Here is an 18,149-nt window from a genome sequence, read left to right as displayed (position 1 = left end):
CATGCCTGCTAATCACAGCACTTTGGGAGGCTGAGGTGGGCGGATCACTTGAGGTCAGGAGTCCCAGACCAGCCTGGCCAACATGTGGAAAACCCATCTCTACTGAAAATACAAAACTTAGCCAGGTGTGGTGGTGTGCACCTGTAATCCCAGTTACTCAGGAGGCTGAGGTGGGAGAAATGGTTGAATCTGGGAGGCAGAGGTTGCAGTGAGCTGAGATTCTGACACTGCATTCCACCTTGGGTGACACAGCAGGATGCCATCTCAAAAAAAAAAAAAAAAACCCTGCCACCTGTGGAGCTTCTAAAAACCCTGAGAGCCAGGCTGCTAAAATAGAATGGGCATGGGGGTCAGCTGTAGGTATTTTTAAGGATCTTTAAGGTGGGAGGATTGCTTGGGCCCAGGAGTTCAAGACTTTAGTGAGCTAAGTTAGTGCCACTGCACTCCAGCCTGGGCAACAGAGGGAGACCCTGTCTCAAAAAATGAAATGAAACAAATTAAAACCCAAAACAGTTCCAAGATGTAAGAGGTATGATTAGTACCACAAAGAAAAGGTGCTTCTTATTCAAGATAAGAGTAACTACAGCAGAAACAGGTCTATTAATGAAATGTTTCAAGCATTTCAGGACAAAAAAGTGACTCTGTAAATACAATGTAGGCTGGGTGAGGTGGCTCATGCCTGTAATCCCAGCACTCTGGGAGGCCGAGGCAGGTGGATCACAAGGTCAAGAGATCGAGACCATCCTGGCCAACATGTTGAAATCCCATCTCTACTAAAAAATACAAAAATTAGTTGGGTGTGGTGGCACGTGCCTGTAGTCCCAGCTATTCGGGAGGCTGAGGCAGGAGAATTGCCTGAACTGGGGAGACGGAGGTTGCAGTGAGCTGAGATGGAGCCACTGCACTCCAGCCTGGCGCCTGACAACAGACCGAGACTCTGTCTCAAAAAAAAAAAAAAAATGTGTGTGTGTGTGTGTGTGTGTGTGTGTGTATAAAATGCAATTCAGGCTGGGTGAGGTGGCTCACCCCTGTAATTGCAGCATTTTGGGAGGCCAAGGAGGGCAGATCACGAGATCAGGGGTTTGAGATCACGAGGTCAGGAGTTTGAGAACAGCCTGGCCAACATAGTGAAACCCCATCTCTACTAAAAATACAAAAACTTAGCCAGGCATGGTGTCGGGCACCTGTAATCCCAGCTACTTGGGGGGTTGAGGCAGAAGAATCGCTTAAATCCAGGAGGCAGAGGTTGCGGTAAGCCGAGATCACGCCATCGTACTCCAGCCTGGGCGACAGAGCGAGACTGTCTCATAAATAAATAGAATGCAATTCGATGCAAAAATTTTAAAGGTTGTGAAAAGGTCTGCACCTGGCACCCACGGTCATCAGATCCCACATCCCCAGAGAGCCAAAGGAGGGATGCCTGGGCTCACTCTGGGGTGACACCAATACCAGAAAGAGGGACTGTTCCCCCAGGAGCCCGAGGATCCAGAGGGTGACAAGGCCCCACACCACAATTTCCTCCCCACCAGGTCCCTCGGGGCTGTGCAGCCCGAGAGCAGGCACCTACCTGCGAGGGCCTGCTGGACTCTGCTGGGCTTTGGCATCTGCACAGGCACGGTGGCAGGGACGCTCCCCGAGCTGCTCAAGGGACCGCTGGGGAAGGAGAAACTGGGGGAGAAAACAAAGCAGAGGTGACTTATCAGAAATGAGAGCGAGAGAAACACTGCATCACGGCCCCAGGGGGGGCTACTGGGGCACCTTGACGCTTTCATGTTCCTTGGCTGCCTCTCTGTGGAGGCTTTTGGTTTTGTTTTCCTGGGCAATTCAGAGACTCAGAGGGGTTTGGTGGCTCATACCTGTACTCCCAGCACTTTGGGAGGATGAGGTGGGAGGATCACTTGAAGCCAGAAGTTTGAGACCAGCCTGGGCAACATAGTGAGACTCCATTTCCACAAAAAATTTTTAAAATGAGCCATGTGTGATGATGTGCACCTGTACTTGGGAGGCTGAGGCAGAAGGATGGCTTGAGCCTAGGAGGTCAAGGCTGCAGTGACCCATGATCATATCACTGCACTCCAGCCTGAGCAACATAGTGAGACCTTATCTTAAAAAAAAAAAAAAGGAAGACTCTGAAAACAATCATTTCATACCTGTTGTGAAGAAAGAAAATAAAAAGAGAAAAAAGACGTTTTGCACTCTGTCATCAAACTGCAGGCTCTCAGGCTGGGCACGGTGGCCACACCTGTAATCCCAGCACTTTGGGAGGCTGGGGAGGGTAGATCATGAGGTTAAGAGATCGAGACCATCCTGGTCAACATGGTGAAACCCCGTCTCTACTAAAAAAATACAAAAAATTAGCTGGGCATGGTGGTGCGTGCCTGTAATCCCAGCTACTCAGAAGGCTGAGGCGGGAGAATTGCTTGAACCCAGGAGGTGGAGGTTGCAGTGAGCCAAGATCGCGCCATTGCACTCCAGCCTGGGTAACAAGAGTGAAACTCCGTCTCGAAAAAAAAAAAAGTATCCTGGCTAACACAGTGAAACCCCCGTCTCTACTAAAAATACAAAAAATGAGCTGGGGGTGGTGGCACACAATGGCAATCCCAGCTACTCAGGAGGCTGAGGCAGGAGAATCACTTGAACCCGGGAGGCGGAGGTTGCAGCGAGCCAAGATCACACCACTGCACTCCAGCCTGGGCGATAGAGCGAGACTCCATCACACACACACACACACACACACACACACACACACACACACACAGAGGCAGGCTCTCATAGCACCTATGCAGAGAAACCTGGCAGAAACCATTTTAACAAATGATCATGACCATTATCACCAGTAACAGACAAGTCAATATCACAAACCCATGAGAAGATGCTCTGGGAGGAATGCAACACCATTTTGGGGGGATTTAATGTCAAAAATGAATTCTCTATCCTGGGCAACAGTCAAGATCCCATCTCTAAAAAATAACTAGCCAGGTGGCGTGGCAGGCACCTGTGGTCCCAGCTACTTGGGAGGCAGGCTGAGGCAGGAGGATCACTTGAGCCTGGGAGTTCACGGCTGCAGTGAGCTATGATCTCGCCACTGTACTCCAGCCTGGGCTGGAGACTCTGTCAAAAAAGAAATAAATAATAAAGGGCATTATCTTTTGTCCAAACGTGGGAAAATGTAAGACAAACTCAAATTGAGGGACGTTCAACAAAGCTCCTCTTTGAAAGTAAGTAGGTAATGAAAGATGAGAGAGACTGTCCAACTGTTCCAGCCCAGAGGAGGGTGGGGAGGGTGAGAACTGGGAGCAAAGGGGGACCCAGGGTTGGACCCTGAGGCAGACGGGACAGTCGGGGGAAACCAGTGAAGAATCAAGAAGGAAACACTTAGGAGCATTTAATTTTCTGGTTCGACAACTGCACCGCAGTCATGAAAGATGTTATGTCAGAAGCAGCCAGGTGAGCAATGTGCGGAAATAACTATTTTTGTGACTTCTCTGGAAACCTAACTTCTACAGAAAAAAAAAAAAAAGCATTGTTTTTGGTTTGTTTTTTAACATGAGGGTTTTGCTCCGTACAATGACTATGTTCAAGTCACTCAATGGGTCTTCGTTCTTTTTTTTTGAGATGGAGTCTTGCTCTGTGGCCCGGGCTGGAGTGCAATGGCGCGATCTCGGCTCACCGCAACCTCCGCCTCCTGGGTTCAGGCAATTCTCCTGCCTCAGCCTCCTGAGTAGCTGGGGTTACAGACGTGCACCACTGTGCCTGGCTAATTTTTTTATTTTTAGTAGAGACGGGGTTTCACCATGTTGGTCACACTGGTCTCGAACTCCTGACCTGAGGAGGTGATCTGCCCACCTGGGCCTCCCAAAGTGCTGGGATTACAGGCATGAGTTGTGCCCAGCCACTCACTTGATCTTAAGTCATCCTATTTCTTTTTGTTTTAAAGGCAGGGGTATGTCGGCAGCGTGACAGTGGAAGCACGCTGCGCACAGAGCTGCTCGCTACAGTGCTGTGATCACACTTCTTTGCAGCTGCAACTTCCCGGGCTCGAGTGATCCTCCGGCCTTGGCCTCCCTAGTAGCCGGGACCACAGGTGTACACCACTATGTTCAACCAATTTTTAAGGGTTTTTGTTGCTGTTGTTGTTATTGTTTTGTAGAGAGCGGAGTCCTGCTATGATGCCCAGGCTGGTCTGAAATTCTTGCCCTGAAGTGTTTCTTCTGCCTTGTCCTCCCAAAGTGCTGGGATCACAGGTTTGAGCCATTGTACCTGGCCTAAGTCATCATTTTTAAAAAAATAACAAATACATGCCATGATGGTTTGGGAGGGAGCCCTGTACTGAGAACACTGGTGTAAACGGCTGAGACAGTGCCAGCTCCTCCCATCCATCCCCACCCACTTGAGATGATAAAATCTGAAGATGATGAAATACTCTCTCACAGACCCTACACTGGATCTCCCCAGGACAGGGCCCAGGTCAGACAAGGAGCAGGGAAGCTGCTCAGGACATGAGGGAGCTCAGGCTACTGTGCTGTCCTTACAGCTACCACAAAGCAGCTGCTGCCTGCCCACAGACAATGTCTTGGGACTGCCCAAGATCCTTCCCTACCACCTGCCCCACATCACAGATCATGCTGGTGGCAACTACAAGAAGCTGGCTAGTTCTCTTCCAAAGCAGGACACCTCACACCCAGCTGGGGCTGATGCGGCCAGTATTTGCCTGGGCAAAGAGAGGCACTCGAGTTTGGGGTGTTCTTGGGTTTTGTTTTAGAGACAAAGTCTTGCTCTGTCACCCAGGCTGGAGTGCAGTGGTGCAAACATAGCTCACTGTAGCCTCTACGTCCTGGGCTCAAGTGATCCTTCCAACTCAGCTTCCTGAGTAGCTGGGACTAGAGGTCAGCACCACCACACTTGGCTAATTTCTTTTATATATATATAGAGACAGAATCCTGCTATGTTGTCCAGGCTGGTCTGAAACTCCTGGCCTCAAGAAATCCTCCCACCTCAGCCTCCCAAAGCGCTGGGATTGTGGGCATGAGCCACCGTGCACGGCCTGCTTGAGTCTGTTTACTGGCTGTTCTCAAACAGGACTGCCTGTGTGGCCGTGCTAAGCAAACAGCCGATTCTTGCTCTCCTCAGGTAGCCCCGTCCAAAGGCAAGGCTGGCAGTGGATCTGAGGGCCCTGACAATGCCAAGAAGGGCAGGCAGGGAGTCAGGATACCTGGGTCAAGGTCCTGGCTCTCCTTAACACTCAGTTTCATTCATTTGGAGCAGGCCCCTCCTTTTCCTCAGCCTGTTTCAACTTTTCTCTTTATTTTTTTCTTCGGAGTCTTGCTCTGTCACCCAGGCTGGAACGCAGTGGTCTGATCTCAGCTGACTGCAACCTCTCTGTCTCCTAGGCTCAAGCGATTCTCCTGCCCCAGCCTCCCAAGTAGCTGGGATTACTGCCGTGTGCCACCACAGCCCGCTAATTTTTGTATTTTTTGTAGAGATGAGGTTTCACCATGTTGGCCAGGCTGGTCTCTAACTCCTGACTTCAAGTGATCCACCTGCCTTGGCCTCCCAAAGTGCTGGGATTACAGGTGTGAGCCACTGTGCCCAGCATTTTTTTTTTTTTTTTTTTTTTTTAAAAGGAAAGTAGATCATCTCTGATGGTCTCTGAAACTCTTAAGTTTCTGTAATTGAAGGCATTCACTTACACTCAGGGCAGCACTGAGCTCAAGCCCTTAGCTGGAACCCAAAAAGCTGAAGCTTGGCACTGCAAGCCCATGGTGCCCCCCTAGAGATGAGGTACCTGGCTGCTCCACCCCGCAGAAAAACCCCAGTAAGTGGGGTCTCCCTTCACCAGGGAGTGGCACATATCTGAATGAGAAGGCCTGCTTCTAGGTTCCACCACCAAGGACTAGAGCAGGAAGCAGCGGCAGCAGCACGGGGAGGGAGGCTTCCAATGGGCTCTCACCGTGCGGCTGGAGGGCAGCAACCAGGAGTCTAAAAATATCCCCCCCGTCCCCATATGATCACAGTTCCTCCCCCACATGTGTCCCTGCCATGACCTCTAGGAACTGAACCATACAAGGATCCAGAGGTTCCCAAGATGGGGGCCCCTGGGGTGGACGGAACCTCAGAGGTTATCAGTCACTCTCCCCATCCTCAGAGGGCTCAGACCTGCAGAATGTTCCCAGATGGGGGCACCACTCGCTTCCTGAAGTGTCCTCTGAGAATTCCCAATAGTCATGGCCTCAGGCACCCTCCTGGTCTAGCTATTAGGCCCTCCCTAGCTTTCCTGTCTGGGACCATCTCCAGGAGCTCCCAAACACAGCAGGAGACATGAGACACGAGGACTTTGAGCTTTCTTTTCTTTTGAGATGGAGTCTTGCTCTGTTGCCAGGCTGGAATACAGTGGCGTCATCTCGGCTCAGTGCAACCTCTGCCCACCGGGTTCAAGAGATTCTCCTGCCTCAGCCTCCCAAGTAGCTGGGATTACAGGCATGCGCCACCACTACTGCCTAATTGTTGTATTTAAGTAGAGACGGGGCTTTGCCATGTTGGCCAGGATGGTCTCAATCTCTTGACCCTGTGATCCTCCTGCCTCGGCCTCCCAAAGTGCTGGGATTACAGGTGTGAGCCATCGCGCCCGGCCCGATTTTGAGCTTTCTATGCAGGGCGAGAGGCAAAGCCAGGAGGCTGGAGACTAAGGAGATCCAAAGCACTCTCCAAGTCTACACTCTGAGACGGGCTGGCAGCCAGCCCCGGCCTGGGACTCAGGAGCATGAGATGTGGAGGCCGGAGACGATGCTAGAAGCTTATGCTCCCACTCAAAGCCGTGTGTCCTGGGCATGTCAAGTCCCCTTCCCGAGCCTCAATTTCTCTACCAATGAGGATGATTCCCAAAGGATGCCAGAGTAGTAGTGAGGCCTAGGACAAATATCCATGGGGTCCAGGTCTTGGGGGAGCAGAGGGAAGTAGAGCCAGGCACTAAGGGCCACCAGGCACTTTCCTATAGGGCCCTAATTACATCCTGAAAACCACAGCAATAATAGAGCAGAAGGCAACCTCAGAAACTGACCAGTTCAACCCTCCCTCAGCTAAAAAGAAGCAGAGGCAGGGCGTCGTGGCTCACACTTGTAATCCCAGTGCTCTGGGAGGCCAAGAGTTTGGGACCCGCCTGGGCAATAGTGAGACACAATCTCTACAAAAAATTTAAAAATTAGCTGGGCGCAGTGGCACAAGCCTGTAGTCCTGGCCACTCAGGAGGCTGAGGCAGTAGGATTCCTTGAGCCCAGGAGTTTGAGGCTGCAATGAGCCATAATCACTGCACTCTGGCCTGGGTGACAGGGGAGACCCTGTCTCTAAAAAGAAGAAGAAAATAGACAGAAGAAAAGAGACCCAGGGCCTATGACAAGTCAGGAGCAAGGCCCCATTTGGGCCCCGTGACTCCAACCCCTCCAACCCCGCAAGTCAAAAGACAGGCGACAGACAGCAGGAAGAAGAGGAAATGAGTTCTTTTAGAGGCAAGAGTAGCAGCAGCCACCACAGCAGGAAGCCATCGAGAGCTGAAGGCCATTTTGTAGGGCCACCAAGCCATTCAGCACAGAGCCAAACGCCCAAACACCCACAGGTTTCACCTGGCTGAGCTGTGACAGGCTGCTGATTATGATCACCACCCCAAGCCATCCAAGTGCTAAGCAGTGTCACACCCTCTCCATTAAGGAAGACAAGAGCATGCATGACACATTTAAGAAAGATTTCCACCCAACATCATTCAAACACAAGTTTTGATGCTTAAAGGGATCAACTTCAGCTACCAGGAAATATACTTACACCCAGCAGCTCAGCCCCCGATGACACACTTCCTTGTGTCACTGCCTATTCCCAGGGGGCTCAAAGAAGTTGTGCACATGAGTTCCAGGAAATGTTTCAATTGCACTGGCTTGCAGTGGCTGCCAGTCAAAAGTCGGTCCTCTGGTTTCCCCAGCCCCTGGTGCTGGCTCCAGACGGCCCCACCTGCCCTGCCTGCCCCCTCACTTCCAAAGTAACTTTCACCTAATGCTGTTGACACACACTTGGCTGTGAGTTACCACCTGCTGGGTTAACAGGTCCGGTATTTACTAAGCCCAGCGTCTGGCTCTACACCCATCAGAACAGGGTTAACTGCAGAGGGCCTCACTACAAATTAGGCAGGGGAAAAGCCTGTTTGTCAGCACGTGGATAGGTCCGGGCAGGTGAATTACACCTCTCCCAGCTCCAGAAAAACCAAAGGAATCAGGATATACCTACACCTACCCCAGGAGGCAGGCTCCTTTTAGGCTGTTTCCACTAACAGAGCCGGCTGGCCTGGTTCCCTCCTGGCTTACAACGTGGGGCAAGCTGCAGCATGCCCAGCCCAGCACCAAGGGAAGACTGTCTGGCCCAGGCACCTTCTTTCCCGTAACTTGCCTGGCCCACACCAGCACTTCTGCAGGCCCTCAGGCTGGGAACAGCGACCCCAGAGAAATACTGGGGGAGACAGAAATGGTTTAGGGAAGACCGACGGGGCCGGCTACCAGAGAAAGGAACAAAGCCACATGAAGTCACTTGACTTAACTCCCGAATCCCAGCTCCAGCACTATCCAAAATAATTCCTAAGAACTTAAGACGCTCCAGGAGGCTGGGTGGAACAGAGCTGACAGAAGTCCCAGTGCCACTAAAAACCCTCCTGGGCCAGCAGATAGAGCACACTGTTCTCTGAAACAGACTGACCCAGATACTCACGGTGGGAAGCTGCCCAGGAAAACTCTGACCCACCCAAAGCCCAGCACCCTCCCATCTACTGGCCTCCTCCTAGCTCATCCCTCAAGAGGCCTTTTGGTCCAGGCGTGGTGGCTCACGCCTGTAATCTCAGCACTTTGGAAGGCTGAGGCAAGAGGACTGCTTGAGGCCAGGAATTCAAGACTAGCCTGAACCACACAGCAAGACTTTGCCGCCACATAAAATTGAAAAATTAGCCAGGTGTGGTAGTGTGCACCTGTGGTCTCAGCTACTCAGGAGGCTGAGGCAGGAGGATCACTTGAGCACAGGAGTTTGAGCCTGCAGTGAACCACGATTGCACCACTGTGGAATAATATTCCAGCCTGGGCAACAGGGCAAAACCCTATCTCTAAAAATAGTAATAAATAGGCCGGGAGTGGTGGCTCAAGCCTGTAATCCCAGCGAGGCAGGTGGATCAGGAGGTCAAGAGATCGAGACCATCCTGGTCAACATGGTGAAACCCTGTCTCTACTAAAAATACAAAAAATTAGCTGGGCATGGTGGCATGTGCCTGTAATCCCAGCTACTCAGGAGGCTGAGGCAGGAGAATTGCCTGAACCCAGGAAGCGGAGGTTGCGGTGAGCCGAGATCGTGCCATTGCACTCCAGCCTGGGTAACAAGAGCGAAACTCCGTCTCAAAAAAAAAAAAAATAGTAATAAATAAAATTAAGATGTATTAAAAGAGCCCCCAGCCAGGCTCAGTGACTCATGCCTGTAATCCCAGCACTTTGGGAGGCCGGCGGGCCAATCACCTGAGGTTGAGAGTTTGAGACCAACCTGACCAACATGGAGAAACCCCATTTCTACTAAAAATACAAAAATTGACCAGGCATGGTGGTGCATGCCTATAATCCCAGCTACTTGGGAGGCTGAGGCAAGAGAGTTGCTTGAACCCAGGAGGTGGAGATTGTGGTGAGCCGAGATCGCACCATTGCACTCCAGTCTGGGCTACAAGGGTGAGACTCCGTCTCAAAAAAAAAAAAAGAGCCCCCATGTGCCCCACACAGCCTACTCTTGAGGCCTGGGCTGAATCTTGCTGGCTGTGTCACTAACCTCATGGGCCTCGATGTGTTCCCCTGTAAGTGAGAGCGTTGTGGGGTGAGTGAGGTCACTCAGGCAGCCTGCTCAGGAGGGCCTGCCGCATGACACGAACCAATGAGTGGGAGGCACCTCACTGTGTCTTACACAAGCTGGCAGGGTCCTCAAAAACCCAGCCTGAAAAAATACTAGAGGTCTAAGAAGCTGCCAAGGAGGACTCAACCACCCTGGGAAGTTGCAGCCCTCAACGTGGGTGTGGTGGGCAGGGGTGGACTGGTGAGCAGGGAGGCAGCAGGATTCTGACCAGGGCCAGTACAGAGAAAAAAGATGCTCTCCTCCCTGGGACCAGGGCGGCCCCTCACCCACACATTCCCTCACCACCCCAACTAGGACACACTCAGAAAGCCCTGTCCCTCTACCACTCTGGATTCTCAAAATGTGCTCCAAGCCCAACACTCTCAATAATGAATGACGAATCCCCAAGTCATCCAGACAGTCAGAGGGCAAGGCCAGCCCGGAGCATTCACCTTAGCCAAAAACAGGGGGTTCCTGGTTTTATCATCTTTTTTCTTTTCTTTTTTTTTTTGAGACGGAGTTTCTCTCTCTTGTTGCCCAGGCTGGAGTGCAGTGGTGCAATCTTGGCTCACGGCAACCTCCACCTCCCAGGTTCAAGTGATTCTCCTGTCTCAGCCTCCCAAGTAGCCGGGATTACAGGCGCCCAGCATAATGCCTAATTTTTGTATTTTTAGTAGAGACACGGTTTCACCATGTTGGCTAGGCTGGTCACGAACCCCTGACCTCAGGTGATCTGCCCACCTCAGCTTCCCAAAGTGCTGGCATTGCAGGCGTCAGCCACCGCACCTGGTGTTTTGTTTGTGTTTTTGTTTTTATGACAAGGTCTCACTCTGTCGCCTAGGGGCTGGAGTGCAGTGGCACAATCACAGCTCACTGCAGCCACAACCTCCTGGGCTCAAGCAGTCCTCCGGCCTCAGCCTACTGAGTAGCTGGGATTACCGGTGTGCACCACCATGCCTGGCTAATTTTTAAACTGTTTCTTTTGTGGAGATGGGGTCTTGCTATGTTGCTCAGGCTGATTTCTGACTCTTGGGCTCAAATGATCCTCCTGCCTTGGCCTCCCAAACTGTTGGCATTACAGGTGTCAGCCCCTGTGCCTGGCCAATCTCCTCACTTTAAATGCCACCTGCCCTGGTCTGCACTGGGCCCATGGTATTATTATCTCCCTCTCAAGGAGCTGAGAGCTCTACCAGACACTCTGGTTTGGGCTGCATCAGCATGGGGGCCAGGTCACCCGTGCCACCTACAGCCACTGCCACATGCTCCACATTCTGCTGTCCCTCACACCACACTGACAGCCCCTGCACTAAACTGGGGCTCAGGGGTAAGGGTTGGTGCTCTGGTCTCTGCACCTTCATGGCCTGGCACAAGTCAGTGCACAGGCAGTGACCCGGTGTCCTCGGGCCCAGCACTCGCCATGCAGCTGGCGAGCGGGGTACACAGGCCTTTAACTCTGTTCCACATGGAGGACCCTACCATCGTGAGTGAAAAGACTGCAGGTTCTAACCCATACAGCGACCAGCAGGACTCAAGTACAAGAGGTCAGGTAGGCTCTGGACAGCCATGGCACGTCGGCACCCACATGGCACGTGCGAATGAGATGCCATGGCAAGGACCACCCAGGGGGCTGGAGCCCCACCTGCAGGAATTGGGGTGAGTCTTCCCAGCTAAGTAAGAGTGGAAACACAGGGCAGACAAGACAGGAAGCAGTCACCCACAATACCTGACTGCACTGGAGGTGGACGATCCTGGGGGCAGGAACTGTGGTCCCAGGTGGGAGAGGCTGGAGCGGTAGAGGGGCTGGCTCCCCAGAGAGGGAGGGGCTGCGCTCCAGGGGCTGGTGGTGTTCAGCCTGGGCGCAGACCGGGCCCCGGAGAGTGAGGGTTTGTTGTACGGCGTGAAGGCCTGGTGCGTCCCAAACGCAAAAGTGGTCCTGTGCGGGTGGTGCTGGGGGGCGGGGTATGCAGGGAGGCTGGTCATGGAGTGGCGGTAGCGGCCTGACACGGGGCCAGTCCCACTGCCGCTGAGGCACTGGTGGCAAGAGCAGGCGACGCCCGTGTGGCCCGGCGGAGCAATGATGGTGGTCACCGGGTAAGGGGGCCCTGCTTGGCGCCGCACACTGCGGCAGAAGCTGGAAGTCTTGTTGGTCTGTGTGTGGGTGGTGTAGTTGACGGTGTAGTTGTACCCCAGGGGGGCCAAGTCCACGAGCTGGTTGCCCCTGGCCACCTGCTGCTCCAGATAGTCACAGACGCTGGCTTCGTAGGCAGTCCAGGAGCCATCGTCACTCAGCCACTCCCAGACGACACCTCGGCCAGGGGCTGAGTGCTGGGGGAAGAGGTGTCTCCGCACCGCCCGCATGGTGCCTGTTTTCAAAGGAAAACGAAAGGTTAGTCTGCTAGCACTCCCAGAACACATGGAATGACCAAATTCTTTTTCTTTCTCTTTTTTTTTTGAGAGAGTTTTACTCTTAATTTTTTTTTTAATTATTATTTTATTTTTTAAGAGACGGGGTCTCACTATGTTGCCCAGGCTGGAGTGCAGTGGCTATTCACAGGCGTGATCCCACTACTGATCAGCACGGGAGTTTTGACCTGCTCTGTTTCCGACCTGGGCCGATTCACCCATCCTTAGGCAACCTGGTGGTCCCTGGCTCCCAGGAGGTCACCATATTGATGCCGAACTTAGTGCAGACACCGATCGGCATAGCGCACTACAGCCCTGAACTCCTGGGCTCAAGTGATCCTCCCACCTCAGCCTCCTGAGTAGCTGGGACTACGGGCAGGTGCCATCGTGCCCGGCTCGAGTTTTACTCTTGTTGCCCAGGCTGGAGTGCAATGGCGCGATCTCAGCTCACTGCAACCTCTCCCTCCTGGGTTCAAGAGATTCTCATGCCTCAGCCTCCCAAGTAGCTGGGACTACAGGCATGCGCCACCATGCCCAACTTCAAATTCTCTTTTCAACAGCCAACATAAGCAAATAGGAACACAGTAGGTACACAGTCACGCTGCTATTTGTTGATTTATTTATTTTTAGAGACAGGGTCACCCTTTGTCACCCAGGCTGCAGTGCAGTGATGTGATCATAGTTCACTGCCACCCTGACCTCCTGGGCTCAAGCAATCCTCCTGCCTTAGCCTCCCAAATAGCTGGGACTATGGGCACATACCCCTACACCCAGCTAACTTCAAATCAGCCTCTACAACACCTGCCACTTTCATTCCCCAATCAGCACTCCCTGCTCTCCAGCACAATATACAATTTTCGCGTTATTATTTAGCCTGTCTGCTATCTTTCTCAGTTGACTTCACACACCACGAAGGCGAGGACGTGGGGTCTGACTGACAGTCAGTTTCACAGTTTTCTCTAGACACTCCTGACAAAGAGTAACACAGTTTCCAGGGCTGGGCGTGGTGGCTTAAGCCTGTAATCCCAACACTCTCGGAGGCCAAAGCAGGAGGATCACGAGCTCAGGAGCTGAAGACCAGCCTGGGCAACATGGGGAGACAGGGAGACCCTGTCTCTACAAAAATCAAAGCATAACAAAACAAATACCCCGAAGAAAACCTGTTCTTAAAATTAAGATTGAAAACAACAACAACAAAAAAAAAAAAACAGTTTCTCAGGTCTAAGCACTGTAACACTCTGGGCCAGTAATTCCTTATTGCAGGGCCTTGTGGGCCGCAGGATGGCGAGCAGCCTCCCCGGCCTCCACCCACCAGATGCCAGGAGCACCCCCACCTCCCACCCGCTCAGCTGTGACAACCAACAATGTCTCCAAACATTGTCAGCAGATGGCCCTGTGGACAAATCATCCCCAGTGACAACCATCAGATTAGAGGAAGGGACGGCTCTAAGAGAAAACTGTGGCCTCATTCTCAATAATACTGATCAAAACACACTGCAGGTTCAGGTGCGGTGGTTCACGCCTGTAATCCCAGCACTTTGGGAGGCTGAGGCGGGAGGATCACCTGAGGTCAGGAGTTCGAGACCAGCATGGCCAACATGGAGAAACCCCAACTCTACTAAAAATACAAAATTAGCCAGGTGTGGTGGCACATGCTTGCAATCACAGCTACTTGGGAGGCTGAGGCAGGAGAATTGCTTGAATCCGGGAAGTTGTAGCGAGCTGAGATTGCGCCACTGCACTCCAGCCTGGCGCCTGGTGACAGAGCGAGACTCTGTCTCAAAAAAAAAAAAAATTAGCCAGGTGTGGTAGTGTACGCCCGTAATCCTAGAGAGGCTGAGGCAGGAGAATCACTTGAACCTGGCAGGCAGGGGTTGCAATGCCAAGATCATGCCACTACATTCCAGCATGGGCGAGAGTGAGACTACCTCTCAGAAAGAAAAAAAAAAGATCAAAACTCATCGCAGACCAAAAAGCAGAAAAGCACACATGCAGAGGGATGCAGTGGCCTGCCCAGGGCACACAGCCATTGGGCATTGGGGCAGGGCCCTCTGAATTCTCACGGTGCACCACCTCCATGCTGGTCTGCCTGCCAAAGAGACCCTGCAACCTCTGCATTGGGGCAGGCATCTCTGCTTTGGAAGACATGGGGAAGGGACTCCCACAGCACCTCTCCCACTGTGAGCTGCACTCAATCAAGGTGGGAGAGGTTCCCAATCACAGCGCCCACCCACCAGGTGTGCTGCAGAGATAGGGAAGAAGCTCTGTAGGTCACATCCACTACCCCAACAGCTAGCACAGAGGCTGTGGGAAAGGAGGTGCGGCGCCCAAGTATCTGTGAGAGGCAGACAGTGTCTTACCGGTATCCTGGCGGAACTGGGTCCAGCTGGGGAGGTCGATGATGTAAGGAGCCAGCGAGGGGTCTGCCTGGCCCAAGGGGATGCTGTGGGCCAGGCTCCCGAGCCCGAAGCGCTGTCCCTTCTGCTGGACAAACTGCTGCTCGATGAAGCTGCAGACAGCGGCGCTGTAAGGGTGCCAGGTGCCCAGCCCATCCTGCCACTCCCACACGGCCACAGCCACGGGGCCAGTGTACACCTGCACCAGGGAAGGGCCTGGGGCCATGGCCATCTTCCCAAGGAGTCCTGCTGCTTTCCCAAACGGCTTCAGACTCCTCTGGCCTGGAGTCCCGGGGTCATTGCCCGGTGCCTCCGGCGGTTCTGTGAACAGGACAGACATGTAGTTACCAATGCACATCAGTAGCCCTGCATCAGGCTCAGTGCAGGGGAAAACAGGTTTTTCCAAAGCTAATTTTTTTTTGGATGTAGAATCTCACTCTGGGTACAGAGTCACTGGGTACAGAGTGAGATCCTATATCCAAAAAAAAAAATTTGAGACTGAGGGTCTCAGTCACCCAGGCTGGAGTGCAGCAGTGCGATCTTGGCTCCCGGCAGCCTCAAACCCCAGGCTCAAACAATCCTCACACCTCAGCCTCCAGAGCAGCTGGAACAACAGGCATTTGCCACCACACCCAGCTGACTTTTTTACTTTTCATAGAGACAATGTCTGTGGCCCAGGCTGGCCTCAAACTCCTAGCCTCAGGGATCTTCTCGCCTCAACCTTCTCAAGTGCTGGGATCACAGGCGTGAGCCCCCCCTCCTGGTCTCAAGGCTGCTTTTCCTCCCCTAACACCTTAAGGGCATCATGAATCAAGTACCTGATCCTGCCTCTCTGCTCTGGCAGCCAGGAAGAGTCCAGAGTCAATCCTGCAGCCTACCTATCTCTGCACAGGCCCCGGAAGAAAGAGCAGTAGAAATTCTGGGTGCTAGTCACCAGCCCAGCGTTTTTCTTGCTCCTGGTAATTCCCCTCTGACCCAACTGCTAAGTATATCATTTCATCCTGCATGGTGGTTTTTTTTTTTTTTTTTGAGACAGAGTTTCACTCTTGTCACCCAGGTTGGAGTGCAATAGGGCAATCTCAGCTCACTACAACCTCCGCCTCCTGGATGGGTTCAAATGATTCTCCTGCCTCAGCCTCCTGAGTAGCTGGGACTACAGGCTCATACCACCACACCTGGCTAAATTTGGTATTTTTAGTAGAGACGAGGTTTCACCATGTTGGCCAGGCTGGTCTCAAATTCCTGACCTCAGGTGATCCACCCACCTCAGCCTCCCTATTAGCACCCCCCGTGCTGAAGATGAGAACCCGTCATGTCTTGGAAAGACGCAGAGGTTTTGGGACACCCATGAGGCAGAGGTAGAGCTGGGACCTGCAACACAGGTGCCAGCTCCTCATGTCTCCAGGGTGCCCTGGAAGTATCATTGACCACAAAGGAAGCCCTAGATGGACACCCAATCACCCCCTCTGGCCTCTCGAAGGCTCTCTGCACCCATTTCCCTGCCTGGCTCCTGCTGACCAGCCACCAGGCCCAGGGAGCTCTTCCCCACATCCTGAGCTCCCCACCTCCTGAGACCTTCTCCTCCCAGTCACTCCAGGCCACCCCCTTCCCTTGTGAACACTCCACATCCTCCAGTCCCAGCTTGAGTCACTCAGGATGACCCATCACATGCCCTCTGCCCCTTCCACAGCACCAACCAGAACCCTAGTGACTGCGTCCACACGTGACTGTGACTACGGTCTTTCTGCCCCTCCCCAGGTGGCAGCAACCCCAAGCCTGCCTTGTTCACAGCTGCAATGCCAGCACCCAGCAGGGACATGCCATGTGGTGAGTGTTCTAGAATGTTCTATACACTGCCTCAGAATGACAGAGTGAATGTGGACAATGATTCCACTCAGTACCTGCAGCTGTGTGAATGAGAAGAGGCCTGCAAATGCCCCACATGGTGGCCACCCTCAGGCCACCGGCTGTTGGAGTGCAAGAAAAGGGTCCAACATCAAATGGACTTGTCTCCTGTAAGCTGCACAGACTGACAAGGTGATGCTTCTCCCACTTATGGACAGGAAACTAAGGCTAAAAGAGGTTGAGGGGACTGGGTGTAGTGGCTCACACCTATAATGCCAGTGTTTAGGGAGGCTGGGACAGGAGGGTCGCTTGAGCCCAGGAGTTTGAGGCTAGCCTGGGCAACATAGTCAGATCTCATCTCTGTAGAAAATTTAAAAATTAGCCAAGTGCAGAGGCACACCTAATAGTCCCAGCTACTCGAGAGGCTGAGGCAGAAGGATGGTTTTAGCCCAGGAGTTGGAGGCTGCAGTAAGCCATAATCCCCAGGCACTCCAGCCTGGGTGACAGAGGTCTCGCCTCTAAAAAAACAAAAAAAATCTAAGATGATACAGCAAGTGTGTGCATGCCGATGCCAGAGCCCATGACTGCTTCTTCTCAGAGGCGGCTCCAGATCGGTCCCCCTTCCAGGGCAGGTGGTCTGACCCTCACTGAAACCTTGATGGGGTGGTGCAGTCTGGGACCACAGCAGAAGCCCAGGGTTCCAGTCTTATGAGCCATGCGACTATGAGAACGTCACTGTAACTATCTGGGTGTCAGTCTCCTCACTGGCAAAACCGGGATAAAACATGATGTGTGTGCTTGAGGGGACCAGATTGTATCAGTGGGGGCCCTACTGGCCAGGGTCCCGCATGGGCATGTTGTCACAATGAGTGTGTGCAGTGCTCCAGAGAGGCCAGTCCTTCTCTCCTTTCCTTTTCCCCCTCTTTCAGCAGGGCCAGTAAGTGAAGCCCAAGGGGAAGTTCACACTGAGCCTTCCTTGATAAGGAAATGGGCCTTAGAGCCAGACTGACCTGGGTATGCTCTCTGTGCTGCCTCTTAGTGTATGTGTGATCTTGAGTGAACAACTCAAGATCACACATATACTACTTAATAAAAGGTGACCTTTATTTATTTTTTAGAGTCCAAGTCTCGCTCCGTCACCCAGGCGGCTAGAGTGCAGTGGCATGATCACCACTCACTGCAGCCTCACAACCTCCTGAGTTAAAGCCGTCCTCCTGCCTCAGCCTCCCGAGTAGCTGGGATTACAGGCATGTGCCACCACACTCAACTGATCTCTTAATTTTTTGTAGAGACAGGGGTCTCACTCTGTCACCCAGCTGAGACTAGACATGCGCTGCCATGTCTGGCTGTTGAATCATCTTGATGGAAGTATCTAAGCTCTCCAAACTTGCTTTCTTTGGGAAAATGGAGTTAACAACATGTATCCTAAGTGCTTTTCATGGGGATTAGACAGGCAGGTGTGTGTAAGGTGCTCACACGCAGCACCAGGCATACAGCAGAGTCAGCCCACTGTGGCCTCCCTGCCTCTCCTGGCCCCTCACCCCCAGCACCTGCCCACCCTTTCCGTCTCAGGGAGGAATGGCCGCAAGGGAGGCCCTGAGTACATAGCATGAG

At 52.8% G+C, this 18,149-nt stretch overlaps 1 protein-coding gene across 34 annotated transcripts in view; it reads right to left on the bottom strand.

Annotated features, from left to right (window-relative positions):
• The window catches only part of DTX2 (deltex E3 ubiquitin ligase 2), a 47,757-nt gene that overhangs the window by 15,379 nt on the left and 14,229 nt on the right, over positions 1 to 18,149 (bottom strand). For 33 of the 34 annotated variants that reach the window (XM_078355347.1, XM_078355390.1, XM_078355343.1 and 30 more), the window contains 3 exons: positions 14,655 to 15,011; positions 11,615 to 12,254; positions 1,568 to 1,668 (listed from right to left, as the gene is read on the bottom strand). In XM_078355347.1, the coding sequence (XP_078211473.1) occupies positions 1,568 to 1,668; positions 11,615 to 12,254; positions 14,655 to 15,011 (1,098 nt within the window). Of the gene's footprint in view, positions 1 to 1,567; positions 1,669 to 11,614; positions 12,255 to 14,654; positions 15,012 to 16,387; positions 16,492 to 18,149 lie in introns of those variants that run through there. The other variant, XM_078355459.1, reaches the window with a different exon arrangement.

The sequence above is a fragment of the Callithrix jacchus genome, chromosome 2 (genome assembly GCF_049354715.1).
Source record: "Callithrix jacchus isolate 240 chromosome 2, calJac240_pri, whole genome shotgun sequence".
Lineage (NCBI taxonomy): Eukaryota > Metazoa > Chordata > Mammalia > Primates > Cebidae > Callithrix > Callithrix jacchus.
The sequence above is the reverse complement of the archived record's forward strand: the minus strand, read 5'-3'. Positions and strand labels throughout refer to the sequence as shown.